The sequence below is a fragment of the Doryrhamphus excisus genome, chromosome 7, assembly GCF_030265055.1.
Source record: "Doryrhamphus excisus isolate RoL2022-K1 chromosome 7, RoL_Dexc_1.0, whole genome shotgun sequence".
Lineage (NCBI taxonomy): Eukaryota > Metazoa > Chordata > Actinopteri > Syngnathiformes > Syngnathidae > Doryrhamphus > Doryrhamphus excisus.
The window spans coordinates 10132728-10156108 of record NC_080472.1 but is presented as its reverse complement, the minus strand read 5'-3'; the positions used below and the strand labels follow the sequence as shown (position 1 = coordinate 10156108).

The following is a 23381-nucleotide window of genomic DNA, read 5'->3' as shown; positions in this document are numbered from 1 at the left end:
ACAGATTGGGTTTATACATTTAGTGGAGTTTATTTGTATTGCCCATAATCACAAAAGAGCCTCAAAGGGCTTAACAAGCATGATAGACCACAGACCACATCCCCTGATCTGAACCCCCATCAGGGCAAGGAAAAACTCAAACCCCATTGGGGGAAAAAGAAACCTTGAGATGGTGGAATCCCCCTTCTAGAATGACCAGGCTGCAATGGATGTGGAGAAGTTAACATGTGACAAATATAAACGGCGTATAATAGTCCAGGTCCAAGATGTAACGCCCTTATTTTGTACCCTTGCATGATGCGCTGTTATTTTGAAGGTGACTTGATAGAAGTGAGAAGAGCGACGAGCATCTTGAACAGGGGTCTCAAACTTAATTTACCTGGGGGCCACTGGAGCTAGGGTCTGGGCAAGGCTGGGCCGCATCAGGTTTTCAAAAAAAAAAAAAAAAAAAGCATTTATTAAAAACAGAAAAATATACAAACTTTTTCAGTGCTTTGGTTCCGATTTTCTACAAGAAAAGCTCTGATAAAACATTCCACTGTTCTCAAATATCTTACTTTTTATTTTTCTGCACAAAATAAGATGAAAAATAAATAAATCAAGATTAAAGAAAATCAATCAATCAGTAATAAATAAATAAATATAGTAATAATAATAAAAGGGCAAATAATAAAAAGTTAAGAAAGCACATATAGTTGGTGGGTAGACAAATGATTTTTTTCAGATTAAAATGAACAAAGCATTATTAGAGCCCTGTAGACATGACAAAACTCGACTATAGTCACATTTATACACTTTATTTACAACATATTGCGCAACTGCAGGGTCTTGAGACACATGCTAACTCGCTAACTAGAGAGCTAGCGACCTAAACGGTAGCCTTCAAGTTATTTCCTTTCAACTTAAATAGCCAAAAACTTACCACTTCCACACGGATAGGGAGGATAACTATTAACAGTTATTTAACCTTTAACATGAACATGAATCAAACGTAATCATTTTTTCTGGGTACATGATACCATACAGCATCCATATCAAACTTGCACGGGCCGCACTAACATTAAACTTTCATATCAAGGCGGGGGCCTCAAACTAGTGTCCTGCGGGCCACGTTTGAGACCCCTGGTCTAGAATAAACGTGTCTCCTGCATCCCTCCTAGAACATTAGATGGTTGCAGTACAAAGAAACTAAGGAACCTTTGTTGTCAGCATCCTGGCAGAAGGGGCGGGGCTTAATTGAGTGGTTGCATCCACCATTAAAAAAGAAAGAAGCAGCAGGTTAATGTGGTTTCCAGAAGTCATATATAAGTACACACGGTCTACTTAATAAAGTGTTCTTATGGAAGTACAGCCAGTTTAGCCAGAGCTTTTATTTTGGAGCTTCCTCCCGACGTAGCGTAGCGTAGCGTAGCGTGTCCTTGAATGATGGGCGTGGTCGCCACTGGACAGGTGTATTCATGATGCAAAGGAAGGCGTGTCTTTTGTTGGAAGTGAACGGCAGGCTGATAGCATGGAGCGTCTCAAGCTAGTCCTGCAGTATTTCCAGTCCAACTCGGAGTCCATCTCCAACGGGATCTGCGTGGTCCTGGCCTTGGTGAGCGTGAAGCTTTACACCAGCCTGGACTTCAACTGTCCCTGCCTTCCTCGCTACAACAAAGTCTACTCTCTCGGGGTGATGGTGGTCCCGCCCGTCATCCTCTTCTTCCTGGGGGTCCTGGTCAACCGACACACGGCCGTCATGATGGAGGAGTGGATGAGGCCGGTCGGGAAGAGGTCCAAAAATCCAGCTGTGGTCAAGTAAGTCCACTGTTGTCACAAGTGGATATTTTTTACAAATACAAAAATGAATTTATTCGATCCCGGCCGTGTTTCCAAATTCCACCCCTCCATTGGCGGTCATTGTGGAACATTTGGACTGACCTGTGTTCTATGGCTAAACATGGACCCGACCAAAAGAAGGACTACCCTCCTGTCTTTCTTTGGTCAGTTGTAGAAAATAGGTACATTTCAGGAAAATATCAGGACCTAAATTAAAAAAAACTATACCGACATTGTTTTTAGGGATGCCCGATATTGCCGATATTGTCCAACTCTCATTTTTTGATACTGATCACATCTCCTGCATTGGAATGAACACATATGTGTTGTTGCCAGCATTTTGTCCACATCGGTTAATATCAGCAGATATTATTATTATATCGGCCCATAATTATCGGTACTGATAATGACCTAGTTGTTGTTCTGCATGCGACACTCCTCCACGTTCTTCCTCTTCCTCCTTGCTGTCCATTGTGTCTTTGCACGCAAACGATGCATTCCGAGCGCTTATCAAATGCAATTCTGCCCCCTTGTGGCCGCTTTTATGGCTTCAATGTGCTCCATTGCTGCACTTGGTGAGAATGTGTATTTACGGCCAAGATGAGATAAGTTGAAAAACAAACGTGCTTCTCGTATTTATTTCACTCAGAACTTCCACGTCGTCACCGTAGCTGTAATACAACCTGGTGAAAATATACTCATCGAGCGCACACACACGCTAACCCTGCTAGCTTCCACTGGTTGTGAGTAAACACAGACAGCCAGACTGTTCCTTTGGCCAACAGTTCATTCACCTTCTCTCTTCTCCGCTGCCTCTGAAAGTCGCCATATTGTCGGCATGAAGACTGGCATGGTGGCGTCATGCGACACGAGGCTGGCCGCACTCGACTTAGAAACAGTTTGTTTCCTCAACACAATTACGATAGCACCAACCAGTGGTCATAATTACAATGGCAGTTAATTGGATTGAAAATGCAGCTTATTTTTACACTTTATAAAATTGTCCCACCGGATTAAAATTCATTCATTCATTCATTTTCTACCGCTTTTTCCTCACGAGGGTCGCGGGGGGTGCTGGAGCCTATCCCAGCTGTCTTCGGGCGAGAGGCGGGGTACACCCTGGACTGGTCGCCAGCCAATCCCAGGGCACATATAGACAAACAACCATTCACACTCGCATTCATACCTATGGACAATTTGGAGTGGCCAATTAACCTAGCATGTTTTTGGAATGTGGGAGGAAACCGGAGTACCCGGAGAAAACCCACGCATGCACGGGGAGAACATGCAAACTTCACACAGAGATGGCCGAGGGCGGGGACCGAACCCTGGTCTCCTAGCTGTGAGGTCTGCGCACTAACCACCAGACCGCCGTGCCGCCCCGGATTAAAATTAAATTGGTCAAAATTAAATTAAAGCCATGTAACCCATTTCTTTTTCCACAGATATTTATTCTCAGCCATGATCCAGCGGGCCTTTCTTGCACCGATGGTGTGGATCCTGGTCACGTTGCTGGATGGGAAAATATTCATATGTGCCTTCAGTGTGAGCGTGGATCCTTCACTCTTCTCAGGTAAAACAATTAGCTGTATTCAAATTGTAATTGTAATTAGCTGTATTCTAATTGTTCTGTTCCATGCTACGTATACATGCGCCAAAACAAAACAAAATTTGCGCTAGAATTTTCTTAAAATCAGAATGAAATACACAACAAGAAACAATTGACCAATTTCATATAATTGAACATGGTTGTTTGTCTATATGTGCCCTGTGATTGGCTGGCCACCAGTCCAGCGTGGACCCCGCCTCTCCCCCAAGACAGCTGGGATAGGCTCCAGCACCCCCTGCGACCCTCGTGAGGAAAAAGCGGTAGAAAATGAATGAACGGTTTCATAATTATACCTTTTGAGTGTTAAGTTGGTGTGTGATGAGTTTAGTGTTCTTTGTAAGAACACTAACACATTCCAAAAACATGCTAGGTTAATTGGCGACTCCAAATTGTCCATAGGTATGAATGTGAGTGTGAATGGTTGTTTGTCTATATGTGCCCTGTGATTGGCTGGCCACCAGTCCAGGGTGGACCCGCCTCTCCCCAAAGACAGCTCGGATAGAATGAATGAATTATCTACAATGGGGTGTAATAGGTGACTATAGGGGTGTTAGTTCATGGCTCGAGGGCTCTAATAATGTCAACAACTGCATTCAGAAGGCCATAAGCAGGTTTTCTATGCTGTAATTGTGAAAGGATTCAATTTCTAATGGTTTTATACCAAAGCAGAAGCGCTAACCCGGTGATATGTCTTGACTGAAGTATTTTTGCGGACACGAAGAGAGTCTGTGTTGTCTTCCCGCAGGTTTGCCCAACAACACGGGACTGGATGCTGTCAGAATCATGGCCAAAGTTCCCTGCAAGGAGGACGTCATCTTCAGGAACAGCTCTTTCCATAAAGCCGTTTCTCGTTACGTCCGCTGCTATTCACAGGTAACGGACACTGCAGCTACCACATCCTTTTCATGGCAACTTTATTGGAACAGAGAGAATAGAATGCAAAGTCCTGGGCTCCCGCCACGTGTCCCATATAGTTTCTTGAAGGTCACACGGTATCGAGGTGCTTGACGCTTCACAACTCCTGACAAAGACAATGCAAACATTCATTCATTTTCTAGCGTGCAGCCCAGCTAACATCATGCGTTGTAAAACTGGAGAATGTTAAAGTTCCTCCAAATTGTTCTGAAAGTTCATAAGAATGAATCATTTCCTAATAACGATAATAATTTTAAAAAACAATTTTCTTATTTTACTTACATTTATTAATTGTAATATTATATGCTAAATATTTACGGTATATTAATATGTATAGTTGTGGATGTTAAATATAAAATACCAAAAAATGAACTAATGCTAATTCTGAATGTTCCATTGTGTGTGAAGGCCGTGGGCTGGTCCGTCCTCCTTTTCTTGATCGTATTGGGAGCACTGGGACGCCTCCTCAAGCCTTGTTTGGACGACCAGGCCACCTTCCTGCAGACGCGCTACTGGAGCAGCTACCTGGACGTGGAGCAGAAGCTCTTTGATGAAACGTGCGTCCTCCATGCTCGAGACTTTGCCCAAAAATGTGTTGTGCAGTTCTTCCAGGACGTGAAGGAGAACATGGACCTCTGTCTCCCGCATCCGCACGTCATTCAACACTTCACACAGGAGTCAGACGAGGACGAGGACGAGGCCGAGCGGCTTCATGGAATAACAAAGCAGGAGCAGGTGGATCAACTTCTCCAAAAATGGTACTTCAGCAAACCCGAACTGGACATCACCAAAACCTACAAATCCAGGATGACCACAACGTGGAAGCAAGGGCGAGAGAGCTTCGTATCTTCTAATGTATAGACCTCAGAAAGACGCTAAATATTCAATGCATGGTCAAATTATGGCTGGTCGATGTCGACATAAGCGTTGAAGTCAAAAATGTCTGTTCAGTCAGCAAATGAAGAAAGATTCTTCATTTATAACCTTTGTCAAACATTATTAGAGCCATCTAGACAAGAAATAACACCCCTATAGTCACCTTTACACTCCTATTACCCTTAAATATGCCACTTTTTTAACCAATAATATTCAACCTTTGAAAAACCATGATGATGATTACCATTCATCAGTGGTGACCTACTATACTATACTGTAATATAGTATACGATGGTATACATTATCTTTCCTTAGAATATTTATTATATTATTTATTCTTGTCAAGTTGAGACTTTTTTTCTTATTTCTTCATAATATTTGGACTTTATTCTCATAAAATGACAATTTTTTTCAACTTTCTTCTTGTAAATTTCCTTCTTGTAATTATTACTTATTATTAATTTTGTTCCCATAATATTTTGACTTGATAGATAGATAGATAGATAGATAGATAGATAGATAGATAGATAGATAGATAGATAGATAGATAGATAGATAGATAGATAGATAGATAGATAGATAGATAGATAGATAGATAGATAGATAGATAGATAGATAGATAGATAGATAGATAGATAGATAGATAGATAGATAGATAGATAGATAGATAGATAGATAGATAGATAGATAGATAGATAGATAGATAGATAGATAGATAGATAGATAGATAGATAGATAGATAGATAGATAGATAGATAGATAGATAGATAGATAGATAGATAGATAGATAGATAGATAGATAGATAGATAGATAGATAGATAGATAGATAGATAGATAGATAGATAGATAGATAGATAGATAGATAGATAGATAGATAGATAGATAGATAGATAGATAGATAGATAGATAGATAGATAGATAGATAGATAGATAGATAGATAGATAGATAGATAGATAGATAGATAGATAGATAGATAGATAGATAGATAGATAGATAGATAGATAGATAGATAGATAGATAGATAGATAGATAGATAGATAGACTCCCTTTATTGTCATTGCACAAAAACACAGTAGTAACAGACACAAAAGAAGATAAGTAATAATAAATAATAATAATAATGTGGAGAATAAATAGATAGAATAGACACCAAATATGAACAACATAATGTAAAGTGCAGCGTGAACAGTAAATTGCCCAAATAATTTAAATAATTTAAATAAGTAATAATAATGTAAGTAAAGGTAGAGGGGCTTATTTGGCATTGAGCAGTCTGATGGCCAGGGGGAAGTAGCTGTCTCTGAACCTGGTCGTCCTACAGCGGATGCTGCAGAGCCTTCTCCCCGATGCCAGGCGAGAGAACAGTCCATGCTGGGGGTGTGTGGGGTCAGAGCAGATCCGATGGGCTCTAGATACACACCGGTTGTTTGCTATGTCCTTAATGGGGGGGAGCTGGGTCCCGATGATCTTCTCCGCTGTCCTCACCACTCTCTGCAGTAACGTCCAGTCCGAGGCCTTGCAGCTCCCAGACCAGACGGAGATGCAGTTGGTCAGCAGGCTCTCGATGGTCCCTCTGTAGAAGGTGGTAAGGATAGGAGGGGAGAGGGAGGCTCTTCTCATCCGCCGCAGGAAGTGCAGTCGCTGCTGTGCCTTCTTCGCCAGAGCGGAGGTATGGAGTGACCAGCCGAGGTTGTCCGTGATATGCACCCCCAAGTACTTGGTTGTGTTCACAACTTCTACGGCTGTGTCGTTGATGCTGAGTGGAGTGTGGCTGGGTCTGGATCTCCTGAAGTCGACGATGATCTCCTTTGTTTTGTCAACGTTCAGGACCAGGTTGTTCGCCTTGCACCAATTTTCGTAACCTTTCTGCCACCCAATTTGAACTTTATTTGTTGTTTTTTCATCATATTGTGACTGTTAAAGAAACCTGAAAATGACCACTATTTCTGACTTTTCCATTTTTTCCATAGTTTTTTACAAATATTTTTTGTTCATTTATATTTTTCAAATGTACTGTGAGCCACTAACACCCCTGATTCAATCTAATCATTTCTCTTTTGGGGGGGGGGGGGGGGGGGCAGCCAAGTGTGTTTGCATGGCAGAGCAAATGATTTGAATAAGTTTGGGTGCACGCTAAGACGTTGGTGTTGACGTGACGGAAAGATGCAAAGGGGCATTTGAAACTGGAGTCAACGTTTGTGCTTTATTATTCTGGTGGCCATGGCAACCAAATGAGATCTGCATGCGGGTTCAATATTTTTTCATGTCAATATTCCCGATATACTATATATTTCCCAACACGTGCTGACGGCTGTCTGTTTGAACGGCACAACGGTTAGCACATCTCAACTTTAAGGCTAAGAGCCTGATAGCGATGCAGTGGTCCTCACTATATTGTGTTCTTTTCCACCAATAATTCATAATATTTTGTATTGTGGTCATTATGCGTCAACACGTTACATGATTTTCACACGATGTGGAGCTTGAGGAGCCAAGCTGACATGCCACGGCTGAGATCGAGTGAAAAAGGTTCTCCTCTCATTCTGTGTGGAAGTGGTACATTTTTGGCTTATTTTGTCCTTCTTCTCTACTCGGTTTGAAAAACTTTCTTAAGTGTAGAAGAAGTAAATTGGCTCTGTGGTGATCCTGTAGCCTGGGCAATGTGATAATAGGAGAATAATAGGAGTGGAAAAGGCTATAGGGGTGTTATTTCATGTCTACACATCTGGAATAATATTAAAACACACATTTAGAAAGTAATAAATAGGTTTTTTACTCTCTAAGTATGGAAATATCCCATATAGTATTAACCAATTCACTCTCAGCTATTTTTCAGTAGCGGCCATTTTGGACAGTTTTGACTGGTCTTTCAAGGCACACAGAATATTGTGTTCTACGGCAAAAAAAAAGATTACACTCCTGTCTTCCATCTCCTGTCTCACATTCATACCTATGGACAATTTGGAGTGGCTAATTAACCTAGCATGTTTTTGGAATGTGGGAGGAAACCGGAGTACCCGGACAAAACCCACGCATGCACGGCGAGAACATGCAAACTCCACACAGAGATGGCCGAGGGTGGAATTGAACCCTGGTCTCCTAGCTGTGAGGTCTGCGCGCTAACCACTCGACCGCCGTGCCCAATTGTCACATTTAGAGCTGAATGATGTGTGCGTGCGTTAACATTTCCCCACATTTCCCTTTCTGCACACTATACTCCTAAACACGCCTCACTTCCTCCTTCCTGTCATGTGTGATCTTCCCTTCACTTCATCTCGTATCAGAAGCACTTCTGCCACCCTGTGGCCGTTTTTATGGCTCAAAAGTCGGGCGTTTGAATGCGGATGATGAAAAAGTATGAATCTGTCCTTGGTATTGAATGAGTTAGTATTGAATGCTACTTTGCGTAAAGCGGCGTATCGCGGTCGGGTCTGGAACCCGGAAATGTGAAGGACGGGTGTTTTGGCTGTTCTTCATGGAAGCATAGTGAGAACATTTGAACGGTCGCGTTTGTCACGATTCTGTCCTGCCACACCCATCTGGTGTTTCTGTGACACCTGGAACCAATCTGCCACCCGGCAGCTTCCATTGTGCTGCTCCGTGTGGTGAGGATTTATTCTCACCTCAGTTTGCTAGCTCCTTTGTTGACTTTGTTTCTTGCTTTGTTTTCTGGCCAGCTCAGTGTTTCTTCCTTTTTCTTTCATTTTGCTGCTGTCTTTTTTTTCTATAGCTCTTTTCATCACTCATGACGCTCATTGCTGCTCCTTTGGCTCGGGTGTGTTTGCGCATGTTTTCACTTGCAGATCAAGTTTCCCTCCTTTTTTCCACTGGGGAGGAAACCAGAGGGCAGGTCTTAGCGGTGAGTCACCACTGGTGCCCAGACGGCTCACGAACGACAAGAACTAGTTCCCAGTTGTTGAGGTCCACACTGAGATGTGCGTTTTTTCCCAGCTGGAAGCGTGAAAGGGATCAGCAAGACTGAGTCACAGGACGGCGCACGTTTGTAAGACAGCATGACTGACTTTCATTGTTTCAAGTTTGCTTCTAAAATGACACGTGAGGGTGTGTGTTGTCTGGACTGACTACAGACTACAAACCACATCACCACATGACTTTTTTCATGTCTCCGTCTTTCTGTGTTCTTCTCTTTATAGCTTACCTCCACTTCAGCATCCCAACATGGCCGCTTATGCCCTTGTCACAGAGAACTTTAAGTTTGCTTCTCTCTTCTTCAAGAGTAAAGATGTGATGATCTTTAACGGTCTCATCGCTCTGGGAACTGTGGCCAGCCAGACCGCATACAACGTTTTTGCCTTTGATTGTCCATGCTCCCCAGGGAGGAACTACTACTACGGCCTGGCTGCCATTGGCGTTCCAGCCTTGGCGTTTTTCATTGTGGGAATCATATTGAACAAGAGAACCTGGGACCTGGTGTCGGAGTTCCGACTCAGAAAGTTCCGCAAGCTGTCCGCGGCAGCGGGATCCGCGGTGTTGGGAAGTATTTTGGGTCGAGCTGTGGTGGCGCCGCTGACATGGAGCGTTCTCTCCCTGCTGCAGGGTCTGGCGTACACGTGTGCTTTAAGTGAGTTTACTGATCCCAGGACAGTGGAGGGCTTCCCCACAGATCAGGAGTCAGACATCATGGCAAAGTTCCCCTGCAAGGAAAGTCTTCCAGAAGAGCTGCAAGGCTTCTGGCCAGAAATTGACCGGCGTCTGAAGTATGAGTCACAGGTAGTGGAAAACCTCCTACTCTGCCATTTTCTTTCCCACCCAAACCAACGTATGGACCAACGTAGTCGCCACCGAGCGGGCTTCATCAGGTCATGCTCGTAGACTACATCGGTCATCCGTGCCATCCCATATCCAATCAACCACACCCCCTCAGATTTTGCTCTTATTCACATGAAATAGTCTCGATAGCATCCCAAGATAAGATAAGATAAGATAAGATATGAGCCCCACAAGGAGAAGTTCCAGGTTTACAGCAGCAAAAGCAGAATACAAGAGCACACAAAGTGCAAACTCAAGGTAAGTTAGATACACCATTTACAACATGTTGATCTGCCGAAGGTTTATTGCACGGTTATTGCACTTGTTTATGTTTACATGTTGATCCGCCGAAGGTTTATTGCACGGTTATTGCACTTGTTTATGTTTACATGTTGATCCGCCTCAGGTTTATTGCACAGTTATTGCACTTGTTTATTGCATGGTTATTGCACATGATTTTTGGAGCAGTTTATATACAAACTGATAAAGAAGGCAGGCTCCGTTCTGGGATGACCTCTGGAAAAGGTGGAGGAGGATGACAACCAAGCCGTCCTCCATGATGACCAAATGAACAAAGACCCCCCCCCCCCCCACCCCCCAACACACACACACACACACTGACTGCACTAAGGAGCAGCATCAGTGATAGGATGAAACATCCCAAGTGTGCAAAGGAGAGATACTGCAGGGCCTTCCTTCCTGCAGCTGTCAGACTCTATCATAAAAACTTCTCCAAATATTCTGTACAATAACCGTGACGTTACCATGCAATAAACCCGACACTTGCTCAACACGTGCAATAGTAGAACTGGATATAATCTATATCAATTATGATTTGTATTACCCTGTTTTGGCACATCATCAGCCCTAGTGTGCTTTACTCTACTAAGATACTAATATCATTTACTATACTAATATATTAATATCATTTACTACACTAATATACTAATATCATTTACTCTACTAAGATACTAATATCATTTACTATACTAATATACTAATATCATTTACTATACTAATATACTAATATCATTTACTACACTAATATACTAATATCATTTACTATACTAATATACTAATATCATTTACTATACTAATATACTAATATCATTTACTATACTAATATACTAATATCATTTACTATACTAATATACTAATATCATTTACTACACTAATATACTAATATCATTTACTATACTAATATACTAATATCATTTACTACACTAATATACTAATATCGTTTACTACACTAATATCATTTACTCTACTCTACGTTTGCTGCTGTAAACCTGAAAGACAAGGTAGCAAGGCTAGAAGTTTAGGGGCAGGGTCCAAGTACTTCTATCATGGTGTAGATGGAAGAGAAACGGAGAAGGAGGAGTTGGTTAAGAAGGTCCTGGAGGTAGTGTCAGATAGGGTGATGAGTCTGAAGATAAAATCGAAATCGAAGGTGTGATGTTCAATGTTGTTAGTGGGTATGCCCCACAAGTAGATGGGAGAAATCCTGGCTGGACCTGGATGAAGTGATGCAGAGCATCCCTGGAAGGGATGAGTTGTCATGGAATGGATGTTGGTGCAGGAAACAGAGATGATGAAGAGGTGATGGGCAGGTTTGCTATTCAGGAGAGGAACCCAGAAGGACAGATGGTGGTGGACTTTGCCAAAAGGATGGAAATGGCTCGAGTGAATACGTTCTTCCAGAAGAGATAGGAACATAGGGTGACCTATAAGAGTGGAGATAGGAGTACACAGGTAGACTACAACTTGTGTAGACGCTGTCATCTGAAGGAGATCAGGGACTGCAAAGTAGTGGTAGGTGAAAGTGTAGCAGACAGCATAGGATGGGGGGGGGGGTGTAGAAGGACCCCCATAGTGAGGAAGATGAAACGAGAAGTATGTTGAAGTGGTGCAGGACATGTATGAGGTCTGTAAGATGTGCTGGAGGTGGGACGGAAGAGTTCGAGGTGGAGGTGGGACTGCATCAGGGATCAGCTCTGAGCCCCTTCTTGTTTGCTATGGTGGTGGACAGGCTGACAGATGAATCTCCATGGACTGTGATGTTTGCAGATGACATTGGGATTTGTAGTGAGAGTAGGGACCAGGTGGAGGAGATGCTAGAAGAGTGGAGGTTTGCGCTGGAAAGGAGGGGAATGAAGATTAGCTGCAGCAAGACGGATGTGTGTGTGAATGAGAGGAACCCAAATGGAAGAGTGAGGTTACAAGGAGAAGAGATACAGAAGGTGGAGAATTTGAAGCATTGCCTGACCATGAATTGTTCTCACAAGATATGAAAAAGATAATAGAATTACATTTTAATCATAAAAGGTACACCTGGCAGGTTTTCCTGGATCACAGCATTGTTTCTGGTCCTTGTCATATCTTTGTAAATAAACGTCATGGTGATGATGTGATGATAACACTCTGTTACATCTGAATTGGAGGTTAGGTCCGACACTCCACTCCTTCAGGCCATCTCCTATGGAAACATTTCAAATAACGTGTCCTCCTTTTTTGCCTTTTGACAGGGTGAAACTGTTTAGTCCCAACTGACAGGATGTAATCGCTGTAATCATGCCCTGAAATGCACCATAAAAAAGGTGTGAAAAGACAACATGGCAACATGGAGTCATTTAGCCGATGATCAACTCATCAACACACCCTGAGCAAATATCTGCAACATTTGTTTTTGTTTTGTGTAAACATTTGATTGTACCCAAGACATCAAGTTGTCTAGCACTTTTGCAAAAGGCGTGGTTGTCCTTCCTCGGGTTAGCAACGTGGGACTCTAGAATTTCACCACCAAAACAGGTTGCAACAAAGTTGGAAGACATCATTAGGACATCAAACGTGGTATCATGATACCTCCTGTGTTTGGATTCTCATGTTTTCACATGATCATTTCTACTCCTATTGCCAGCCAGCTGTGCACAAGACAGAGGATGTCCACTGTGATTATAGCGAAGATGTGAGCGATGTGGCAACCGGTTTTGAGGCGAGAAGAATTGGGAAGGGTTAGAAATAGAGAACTAGAGAGAAACAGAGAACTTGCAGAACATGGACATAAACCTTAAAGGGGACCTATGATGCTTTTTCCACTTTTCTGATTTTTCTATCAATGTTAGAATGTTGTATTCTGGTGTTAAACCATGCCAAAGTTTCACATCAGGAGGTTTGCACATTTGGAAATGAGCCCTGAGAGAAGTTTGGGATGGCTCAAGACGCACGGTTTCAAAAGGCGTGCTAAAACTGCCCCTTAGTATGTGTCACAAAACGTTTTGGCAGGAAGCACAAATCAAAAGAAATACATGTGGAATAGTTGCAGCTTCAGCAAAATCTACAGTTTTCTGTGTTGTAGGTTATTGTATGTAGCTGCTCTATAGGAGACCACAACTCAATACAAAGGGTGGAAGAATGAGCATAATACTGGAGGTCCCCTTAAGACATGGAGATGAAAATTGGTCGCTTTGAATTACCCTGGAGTAGCTCATAATTCAATTATTGTCTTAAATTTGCTTATTAATGAGTATTAACAGGTCTTTATATCCTAATTTATTTTAGATTTTGTCAAGTCAAGTTTATTTGTATAGTCCTTAATCACAAAAGAGCCTCCAAGGGCTTAACAAGCAGGCAAGAGTAGATACAGGGCAAATGTATAATGCTATATAGCTGTCATCAGTGAAAGGATCACTGCAAAAAAAAAAAAAAGAACTCGGGGTGGGCTTCTGTATCACAGACATTATAAACATCCGGCAGCAGCACGACATTTTGTCAAGGCTACTATTTTGATGAAAAATATACTGAACAAAGTTGACGATCTACCCCGAGAAGCATTTGCATCCCTGATGACGTTACTTCTGGAAATGACGCTTTGCTACGATGAGTTGGCTATATGAACTATAATAAATAAATAATAATATAATAATATAATAAATAAATACACTGGCGTTCGCTTTCCAAAAAGGTACAATGTAGAACAATATAACAATATATAACATATTTCAGCAAAGTTGACAAGTCATTTCCGGGGCAGCTTTTTTGAAGAACATGGTGGACCAGGACTTGTCGACATAAACGGGTTCCTGTGTTATTATTCAAAATAAGAGTGGTCTGAAATGAACTGACGATTGTTTTGTGGTTTCCAGCTGGTAGGCTGGATGGTGTTGGCTGGGATGTCTCTGACGGTGCTCCTGGTTATGTGCACCAAGCGATGCTTCTCCCCCCTTGGCTACCACCAGGAAGAATACTGGTCCACGTATCGCTCCAGAGAAAAGGACCTCTTTCAGCGCACAGCAGACGTGCACGCCAACATCCTAGCTGCAAAACACGTCAAGGACTTCTTTGGTTTTGTGGCTTTGGGGAAGGAGGAGAAGGAACAAATCGCCGAACACCAGGAAGCCACCAGTCCCATTTGTAGCAGAGAGTGGAACAGAGTGACGGGCGTCTACCTCTACAGGGAGAAGAACGGTCTACCGCTCTACAGCAGGCTCAATAAATGGGCCACATATGGCCAGGAGGACAAAGTGGACGCGCTTGATAAAGAAATGGAAGTGTTTATTACTTAGCATTGTCCAGACGTGCATTTCAGGCTGGGAACACACTGGTTCACTTCTTTTGTTTTGATTTTGGGTATAAAGTACTTGATTTAAATGTCCCAACTTGAAGGTTGCTGGTTCGATCCTCCGCCCCCAGTTGCTCGTAATGCTGCGTCATCAGTAAGTAAATGTTGTAACAGTGTCAAATCATCATTTACTATACATGACAATTGCAAATATCTATGCTGTGTTTAAAATATTCATAATGTCAAATACGCACAATCCAGTCAAACCTACGTTTTTTACACATCGATGGTCTTATTCTGTTTTTGACCAAAAAATATTGTTCAAAAGATGTCTTGATTTTCATACACTGTCTTGGTTATCGTCCAGCCAAACGCTCACAGAACGCAAACGCTCAGTGTTAATACTGTAAATGGAATATTTTCATAGTTACAGAAATGAAAACCTGTTTGACTTTCTAAATACATTTTTAAAACATTATTAGAGGCCTGCAGACATGAAATAGTAGTATTCTTTGTTTACATCACATTGCGCAACTCTCAACTCAACTCAACTCTTGCTGTTGGGACTTCGGACGGCTGCTAGCAGGCTAAGCAGCTAACCGCCAATTAAAAAAAACGTCAACACTTCCACACGGACGGGAGGAGAACTTTTTCTCACTCATGTCAGACATGCAATGGCTGACTTCACGCAGTGTTAAGGTAATGTAAGATAATGTCTCAGTGTTTTGGGCCATTACTGCTGTGTAGTGACCAGAATACTACATACTGTATCACTCGTATTTGGATATGTTTTGACTAATAATAGACCATGGGCTACAACAAAAGAGTGATCATTTCTTAATTAATTTCTGAAAAATTGCAATATTGCGAGGCATCCCTTCCTACTGGAAACATATATTTGGTTTTCGTACGTTTGGATGTTTGTCATACCTTTTGGAATGGATGAATGACAAAAACGGACAAAACTTGTGTCTCTGCTGTCATGATCAGTTGTAAGTTGAAGCGTTTTGATCATTTTACCCAAAGTATTGTAGCTTTTTTTGGATGTACACTGTATTTTTTTACAAGCATTTGTATAGTTGTATCTATTTTTATTGCTCTTTTAATTGGATTGTTCACTGTACAATATTTCTACTTTTACTTTGTAACTTTGTACTGTTAACTTTGTACTGTCTCCAGGGACAATGGGTGAAAAATAGCCTTTTGTTTATTTATGGTGCATTTTCCATTAGCAATGCTAATTAATGTACACTGTCCCTTTTCAAATAAACTAATAAAAATAAATAAATATTGGACCACTATTCATTTATCGCTTTAACTGTGCCAAAATCAGGACAATGTAAATACTTAACACAATGTATAATATGTATAATGTGAAAAAACTTTCCACTTTGGACACCCCTAAATTACAGTGTTCATAAAGTGTGACCAAACAAGAGAGTTATCGACAAGCCAGTCCAGGAAATTGCCTTGGACCGAAGATAAAACTCTTTAAATACAAATATTTGTAATTGCGCATGCGCAGAATCCATCCTCTCTGCCACGTTTCACTAATTACGTCATTGGTTTCAGTCAGACAGGCTCCCGTTGCACTAACGACTCAGCCGGAGGTGGAGAGGCACGGCTCTGTAGTTGACGCCTAAACCGATTGTTTAATGTCATCTTAAACCGATTGTTTAATGTCATCTTTTTGAGTCGCCCATAAAAGAACAACCAAGCCGCGAGCTGTGTGTTGTTCCCGCTGTTTAACTTGCTGAGTTGGCTCCTCTTCCTGGTCAGCCATTTTGATTTTTTTCTGAGCGACAAGCAGCCGGCCCCGTGTGTATGCTAGCCACTGCTCCCATTTCCACACAGCGAACCATATCTGCCCAACTAAAGGAGCCCTTTACGAGACCGGAACACACTTCTCAACGAGTCCACAATGAATCCCGAATAGTAAGTATAATTTGCAAGAAGGCTGCGTCAAGTCTTTAGGTTTGCGTATGCTAGCAGGTAAGTTCGCATTGACTGTCAAGTTAAGCTAGGCTAGGCTAGGCTCGCCTAGCTAACGTCAGCTGACAGCTTGTGTCCACCTGATCCGTCCATGGACGTCTTATGAACACAGGCTTTTTTGTATTGTGACAAACGTGTAACACGGAATGAATTATTTTAAAACAAATCATAAAACATATGAATTGGATGTGGGAGGCTGGTGGCTAACCAAACTTGTATCGGGGAGGAACAGGGACATTTTGACAGCTTTGACATGTAAAGATGGTCATTGATGGGTAAAGTTTGTTTATATCAACCCTGTTTTACATTAAGAAACATGGTTGTGTTTGTGGTTGTGTTTACACAATTCAACATGTCCGAAAAGGATTCATAAGAGGCACATCTTAATTCACATCTCAGCAATTACTGATAATTTGTTCACTTCCTGTGTTTGTTCCAATTATAATCATAATCCTGAGCGAAAGCGTAGTAATTACTAGATGGTTAAATGGAAAAAAGAAAGTAAATAAGGCATACAAAATAAATACAATCAATAAAACAAAATAAAATATAAACATGGTATATCATACCAAAAAGAAAAATGTGGCTCTCGTCCTTTAGCCAAATTATCTATACAACAATGCCACAACATAAACGTAAAAAATGTTTTACAGGAAAATAATTTATTTGCAGATATAAATATTAATATTTACTAGGGTCGGGCGATATGGACCTTTGCATATATCACGATATGCCCATATAAAACGATATATAATTTAAATGGAGTTGAGTCTTGTATAAAAACCTACAAAGCTTAAGCCATATCATGAAATAGACTTGTGTCAAATGTTAAAGTTAAAATGTTTAAAAAAAGTGGCTAACCTTTCTAATGGAATGTCAGCCACTGCACACATTGCTACTAAATCTCCAACAAATTGTTATGTATGTGCTTGTCATGAAGGAAGATGTAGTTATCCATGTTATTCCAACTGCATATGGGAGATATTTTTTACAACTCTTTATCACTCTTAGGACAGCAAACGGCGCTTTTATTTTGAAAGCCAGTAGTATGTCCTATGTGTTGAGAATGTATGTATGATTAGTTGGGTACAAGAATAAACGTGCTTCCCGTCTTCACCCAGAAACTGTCCGCAATCAAACGCCACTACCATTAAAGCGCTGAAGATATATTCATCTTGCCTGAGTCACACATGTAACCACACTAGCATGCTAAACCAAGCTAACCCCATTAGCTTCCATTCACTCTCAGAGGTGTCGCCAACCGTTGCCGATGTTTATCGCCGTTTCAACCTGTAAAATAAACCTGTAAATCCTTCTCCTCACCATGACAGCATTTCATTCATCTTATGTATCAAAGTCAACTTGGCTTGTTTACAGTTATCATTTATACCGGTAGAAGTCATTTTGTTATCATTGGAAGACGCTATACTAATATATAAAAAAATATCGCCCAAGCCTACTATTTAGAATTTTCACATTTGGAACTGAACTGTGTGTGTGTGCACATGTCTGCATGCCACACGTTGTGGAGCTCATTTACGTGGAAATGAGAGATAGATCGATAGGGCCACTTTTCATCAATTTGATGGCACCACCAGACCTTGAACCTGCTCATTTACAAAAAAAATGCCCCTCTGCCAACTTGTGGCCGTTTTTACTGCTTAAAACTGCACTGAACTGCACGCGTCATTAAGGTGGTAACTTGAACATGTTGATATTCTTATGGATACTCCACTTCATCATGGTGATGTTAGCAAGCCACAGTGTCTGCAGGATACTGATGGAGCCAAAGCCCTGCAACAATGTAGTATGATTGTATTGTTTTGTCAAACATTGTCCCACAGTAACCGTGACTTGAAAACTGGAATGGTGAATCCCCAAATGCTTATTTGACATGCAAATAGCAGGTTGAATGACAACTCCCTTGTATATATATTGAGTATAATGTCTCTGAGGTGTTGCAGTTGTGTAACTGTTGCTACTCCTGTCAGTGGGATCATTGAGTCATTTATGAAAAGTGATACTACTTTGTGTATTTCAATGGTTTATCATCTACTGCAAGGACATGGTGATTGAGGTCATGGTTTAGTTAAGTTCCAACGTGCTTATCATTGTCTGGATAGAGGAAGAACATGAAAAAGCACGACAAATGCGTATCTTTAGAATAACAATGAACCGCTTTTGTTGCTGCTTTTTGTCTTTTTTTATGGGTGCTTTGAGATGGGGGGGCAGCAGCAGCACATGCTGCTCGTTAAGAGGAGCCATTAGCGCTTTCATGTCAGTCGCAGTTCAAAAGCATACAGATTTGACCTGTTCATATATTTGTTCCATTGATGTTTAATAAATCCACACTCTCATGTTCTTTAACTTGAACACACAGCATCTATCTACACCTTTGCCACTCTTCAGCAGGTTAGTCCCAGGAGACAGCGGACCCTTTTGAGAGGCTCTCTGTTTTAGTCTCCAGAAGTCTCTTATCTAGGAATATGAAAACAGCTCTTCCATATGTACTTTATTACACAGCATGATTGTGTACTCAAACCGCTGAGAGTCCAATAAAGAACCAAATACAAATAAAAGACAGCTTTTTAATCCTGTCTTTCGTACTCCATTTCACCTTAGAACGTCATAACAAAACAACTTCAATTTTTACATTTAAAAAGTCAATCCAGCGATCATGAAGGCTCAGCAGTGACATGGGGCAAACATCAAGGCTTCATATGTCCTTTGGAAATGAAATGCTGCTAGCATCCCATAGAACAGATCTTGTTGTACAGCTCGGACAGTGGCGCCATGTCTGAATTCTGATTTTTTTGGACATCTTTATGAAGCGGAATACACGGATGCCAAACTTGGTCAGATGGAGTTGGGTGCTAGTGCCATAGTTACGTGACAACAGCAAGGTGCTAATGGGTGGCACTAAACAGCTAGTTGTTACCTGTTAGAGCCAATGGCAAGCAGCCAAAGTTGTGTAATAGCAATGTCCGTGACAGGAAGTCAGTGGATCACTTCCTTGTTGTCACAGCCCGGATAATTACAGTACATAGCATTTTTTTAAAACCACTATTGCAGTGATGGTGATGTGCTCATCTAAACACTGTGAAACACACACAACAATGGACAGGCGGGAGCGCCAAGTGCTAAGACGGCAGAGAAAATAACAGCCAGCAATTTGTGAGGTCTGATTCTTTTTTCTAGTAGGCATTTTTATTATTATTACTCTAACTTGACTCTCCCCAGCAACTAGCTAGAACTACTTTCCTCAGCACCCAAATCCTACCAGAACTCTGCTCAGGGCAAAATTAAATGAACACTTTTGCAATGTTCTCAGTACATGTTCTGCTCGTTGTTTAAATAAGTTAATAAATAAGTCACAAAAAAATCTAGGGGAATTTCTGCTTTCCGTGTCTCAGCAATGACTGGTGATTTGTCCACTTTGTGTGTTTAACACGTACCCAGCAAGGTTTCCAATGGGGAAAGAAAAGAATACAAATGTAATAGACCTTTATCTCATAGGACGTATGAATGTCACTTGACTTGGTGGAGTGTAGAAGGTGCCCCTCCAACTCCGACAGTGTCTCAGTCATGAGAAGGTCACATGCCACAGGACAAGCCTACAATTCCACCACAGTCATCTTACTCACGCTTTGCTTTTCTGCAGCTTGCCAGTCATGCATTTTTAATGGTAATCATGACGACAACTTCTCCAAATGGAGTACATTCTATTTATCTTGACTTCTCATTATGAAGTGTTTCATAATTCATCTTTAATAATAATTATTCAAAGTTTTATTTTCACGTATTACTTATGTTACCATTTTATTTTTAACAATTATTCTTTTTGTGCACAAGCTGTATTTTTTTTTCTAATCCATTTTATACTGTATTTTTTCAACACTATTTTCTGTGAATTAATTATGGGAGGAGGATTGAAAAAGCACTGCTTCATTCTACTCCTTTTCTTACATGTAGAATGTTTTTCATGATGAGTGACAAATGTTGAAATATCGGTGCCATGTTTGGCTTTTTTCTATTGAAGTGAACAGTATAATGTAAAGTCTTTCAAATACCTGTTTTCCCTTTTTCAAGTAAAAGTAAATGTATGTGTATGTGTGTATGCTTGTGTCCAAGCTAGAATATTATTTGTTGAGGTAAAAAAAGAAATGACACCCACTTTAAGTGATTCTGTAAAAGCTGTTCCTTGTGTTCTGTCCCTACAGTGACTATTTATTCAAACTTCTCCTGATTGGTGACTCCGGTGTTGGAAAATCTTGCCTTCTTCTCCGCTTTGCAGTAAGTTTAATTGATGTCAGCACAGCATGGTTCCCTCTTTTTTAAAAAAAATCTTTCTCTACAGGATGATACATACACAGAAAGCTACATCAGCACAATTGGTGTGGACTTCAAAATACGAACCATAGAACTCGACGGAAAGACCATTAAACTTCAGATTGTACGTAGTACACACTTTTCAAGTGTTATTTATGCTAAGATCATAATTACAATTTTGTTTTGTTTTTTAACTGTATAGTAGGAAAATTCAAGTGTAACATCTCCGGTTGTCCTCACACAGTGTTATTATTGTACGTCTCATTGTATCTTCTCCTACCTTTGACAGTGGGATACCGCAGGTCAAGAAAGGTTTCGCACCATCACATCCAGCTACTACAGAGGCGCTCATGGTATCATTGTAGTGTATGATGTCACAGACCAGGTTAGTGTCTCACCACACCCTTTCCTACTTGTACGTGATTTAACAATTGAATGTAGCCCCTTAATCGTTAGGCTGCTACTGCTTTGCATACTGTTAAACGCATACTCTATTTCAGCTACCATTTTATATCCGTACTATAAAAATGAAACTGCTCGGTGTACTGCTTGTATAGATTTACTATCCACGGAAAGTGACTCAATACAAAGCTCTTTGTCTAATTCAGGCGTCAAGTACAATGTGATGCATTTAAGTATGCTCAGACTCTGGTCCAAGGCTGTGTTCACACTGCAGGTTAATTCCGTTTTTATCAATCAGATATGCAGGGCTTAAGTATTTCCCTAGCCGTTCCTTGTTTCTTTTCTGAACAGTCTACTTTCTCATCAATGTATTGTCATAGCGTCTTAAAATGATGTTACACTCGCAGTACCCAATATAGCAGACATTTTGGACGTACACGTGTTCCTTAGCGGACCTTAGTGGCAGGTGAACGGACAATGACGTCAGAGGTTCAGAGTTGAGTTTTAGATTGTCGTGAAGGCTACTCTGCTGAAACCCCCTTACAGTGGTCTGGAACCAATGACCCGCCAGAAAGGAGGGCTGACTGTCCTGTGTCTTATCTGGAGCCGACTTGATAGCCCTGTGTTTGCCGTGGTAGGAGTCCTTCAACAACGTCAAACAGTGGCTGCAGGAGATCGACCGTTACGCCAGTGAAAATGTGAACAAGCTGTTGGTGGGCAACAAGTGCGACCTGACGACAAAGAAGGTGGTGGATTACACAACGGCTAAAGTAAGGACCCTGCAACTTGACATTATTATATCTCTGTCATCAACATAAGCAGGAGATGATGGACAGATGATACCACTTGATTATTATTACTATCAGTATCATTGCATTTCTAAATATACACTTATCGTGGTACGAAGTGATTTTTACTTTTTTATCTCACAAGTTTGACTTTTAATCTCTAAACTCTGACCTTTTGTCCTAATTATGACTTTTTATCTGGTCATTTAAAATTTGATCCTGACAATTCTGATTTACCATGGCCATATTTTTTCTTTCGGTGGCGGAAACCGACTTCCGTACACTTACACGTGGCGTTCATGCTGATGTTGATGATTCATGCTGAATCTGTCGTATTCAGGAGTTTGCAGACTCTCTGGGTATTCCGTTCTTGGAAACCAGCGCCAAGAACGCCACCAATGTGGAGCAGGCCTTCATGACCATGGCTGCAGAAATTAAGAAAAGGATGGGCCCCGGGGCCGCCGCCAGCGGAGGGGAGAAGCCCAACGTGAAGCTGACCCCCGGCACGACCGTCAAGCCTTCGCCGGGTGGCTGCTGCTGAGGGCAAAAGTGCTGTCCTGCCCCCTGCTGGACAGGCCTGTACCTGCCATCTTCCTGAAAACTCAACCACAATCAGACAGGGTAGGGATGACATGAATCACAACAAGATCACGGTGTATTTGTACAACAATGTAGCACACTACCAAAATAAAAGCATCCTTCTCGTCATCCTGTCCTGCTATTGATAACAGTACAAAAACAGCCATCATTTCACCTGACATGGTCCTGTCAATCACCTTCATCTCCGTCTTGACTTTTAATTGCCTTCTCATGAGACTCGTGATGTGTTTCACTGCATTCCTTTTTGGCTTTTGGGAACGGAATCTGTTTCACCAAGGCTTTTTTTTTTTTTTTTTAATTCTCCGGTCTGTCCCCTGCTTATTTCCATTTGATTCTACAACCTCAGCATAGCAGTGTCACATCTCAAGTGCAGTACTGTATGTATGTACATACTATACGTGTGTGTGTGTACAGTGGAAGCCGTTGATGTCGACACTTCTGGGACTGGCAGGCTCAAGCTAGCCATTGGTTGCACGTTGTCTGTGGACAAAGTCCAAGTAACCCTAAGTAAAAGACAATGCTTGATGATAAAGGATTTTCATTTGTCTTTTCCTCCATTTGTGCGTATTTTTTTATTTAGATTCTTGTTTTCTTATAGTGGATTTTATGTCTAACAATGACAGTTTTCCTCCAGTATATGTGCAAATCTTTTTTGCAGTCTGATCCCAAACAAAAGTTAGTGTGTGTGTTTTGTTAGTTGCTGTGGGAGATGCCGGGTTAAC

The 23381-nt window shown here is 41.3% G+C and overlaps 4 protein-coding genes across 8 annotated transcripts in view; 3 read left to right on the top strand and 1 right to left on the bottom strand.

Moving 5' to 3' along the window:
• Window positions 1–23381, bottom strand: part of ncapd3 (non-SMC condensin II complex, subunit D3) — a 154408-nt gene that overhangs the window by 35782 nt on the left and 95245 nt on the right. The gene's annotated exons all lie outside the window — the stretch shown is intronic.
• Window positions 1511–5433, top strand: calhm3 (calcium homeostasis modulator 3). Its single transcript, XM_058077223.1, has 4 exons — window positions 1511–1797; window positions 3264–3391; window positions 4173–4300; window positions 4751–5433. Exons 1-4 carry the CDS (start codon window positions 1511–1513, stop codon window positions 5201–5203), a joined length of 996 nt encoding a protein of 331 aa, XP_057933206.1. The 3' UTR covers window positions 5204–5433.
• On the top strand, window positions 8678–15816 carry LOC131132045 (calcium homeostasis modulator protein 2-like). 5 transcript variants are annotated; one of them, XM_058077227.1, is made up of 5 exons: window positions 8678–8825; window positions 9024–9079; window positions 9172–9223; window positions 9375–9951; window positions 14133–15816. In XM_058077227.1, exons 4-5 carry the CDS (start codon window positions 9400–9402, stop codon window positions 14550–14552), a joined length of 972 nt encoding a protein of 323 aa, XP_057933210.1. In that variant the 5' UTR covers window positions 8678–8825; window positions 9024–9079; window positions 9172–9223; window positions 9375–9399; the 3' UTR covers window positions 14553–15816. The 5 variants fall into 5 exon arrangements, with proteins under 5 accessions (XP_057933210.1, XP_057933208.1, XP_057933211.1 ...); XM_058077225.1 differs by having other exon boundaries at window positions 8951–9079; XM_058077228.1 differs by lacking the exon at window positions 9024–9079.
• On the top strand, window positions 16103–22767 carry LOC131132046 (ras-related protein ORAB-1-like). The gene is made up of 6 exons (XM_058077230.1): window positions 16103–16483; window positions 20761–20833; window positions 20898–20993; window positions 21159–21254; window positions 21910–22041; window positions 22400–22767. Exons 1-6 carry the CDS (start codon window positions 16470–16472, stop codon window positions 22598–22600), a joined length of 612 nt encoding a protein of 203 aa, XP_057933213.1. The 5' UTR covers window positions 16103–16469; the 3' UTR covers window positions 22601–22767.

Coding starts and splice junctions, on each gene's coding strand:
- LOC131132045 (XM_058077228.1), top strand. CDS start 9,400: ATGGCCGCTTATGCCCTTGTCACAGAGAACTTTAAGTTTGCTTCTCTC. Junction 9,952..14,132: donor GTCTGAAGTATGAGTCACAG/GTAGTGGAAAAC, acceptor TGTGGTTTCCAG/CTGGTAGGCTGGATGGTGTT.
- calhm3 (XM_058077223.1), top strand. CDS start 1,511: ATGGAGCGTCTCAAGCTAGTCCTGCAGTATTTCCAGTCCAACTCGGAG. Junction 1,798..3,263: donor AAAAATCCAGCTGTGGTCAA/GTAAGTCCACTG, acceptor CTTTTTCCACAG/ATATTTATTCTCAGCCATGA. Junction 4,301..4,750: donor ACGTCCGCTGCTATTCACAG/GTAACGGACACT, acceptor TTGTGTGTGAAG/GCCGTGGGCTGGTCCGTCCT.
- LOC131132046 (XM_058077230.1), top strand. Junction 20,834..20,897: donor GCCTTCTTCTCCGCTTTGCA/GTAAGTTTAATT, acceptor CTTTCTCTACAG/GATGATACATACACAGAAAG. Junction 20,994..21,158: donor AGACCATTAAACTTCAGATT/GTACGTAGTACA, acceptor TACCTTTGACAG/TGGGATACCGCAGGTCAAGA.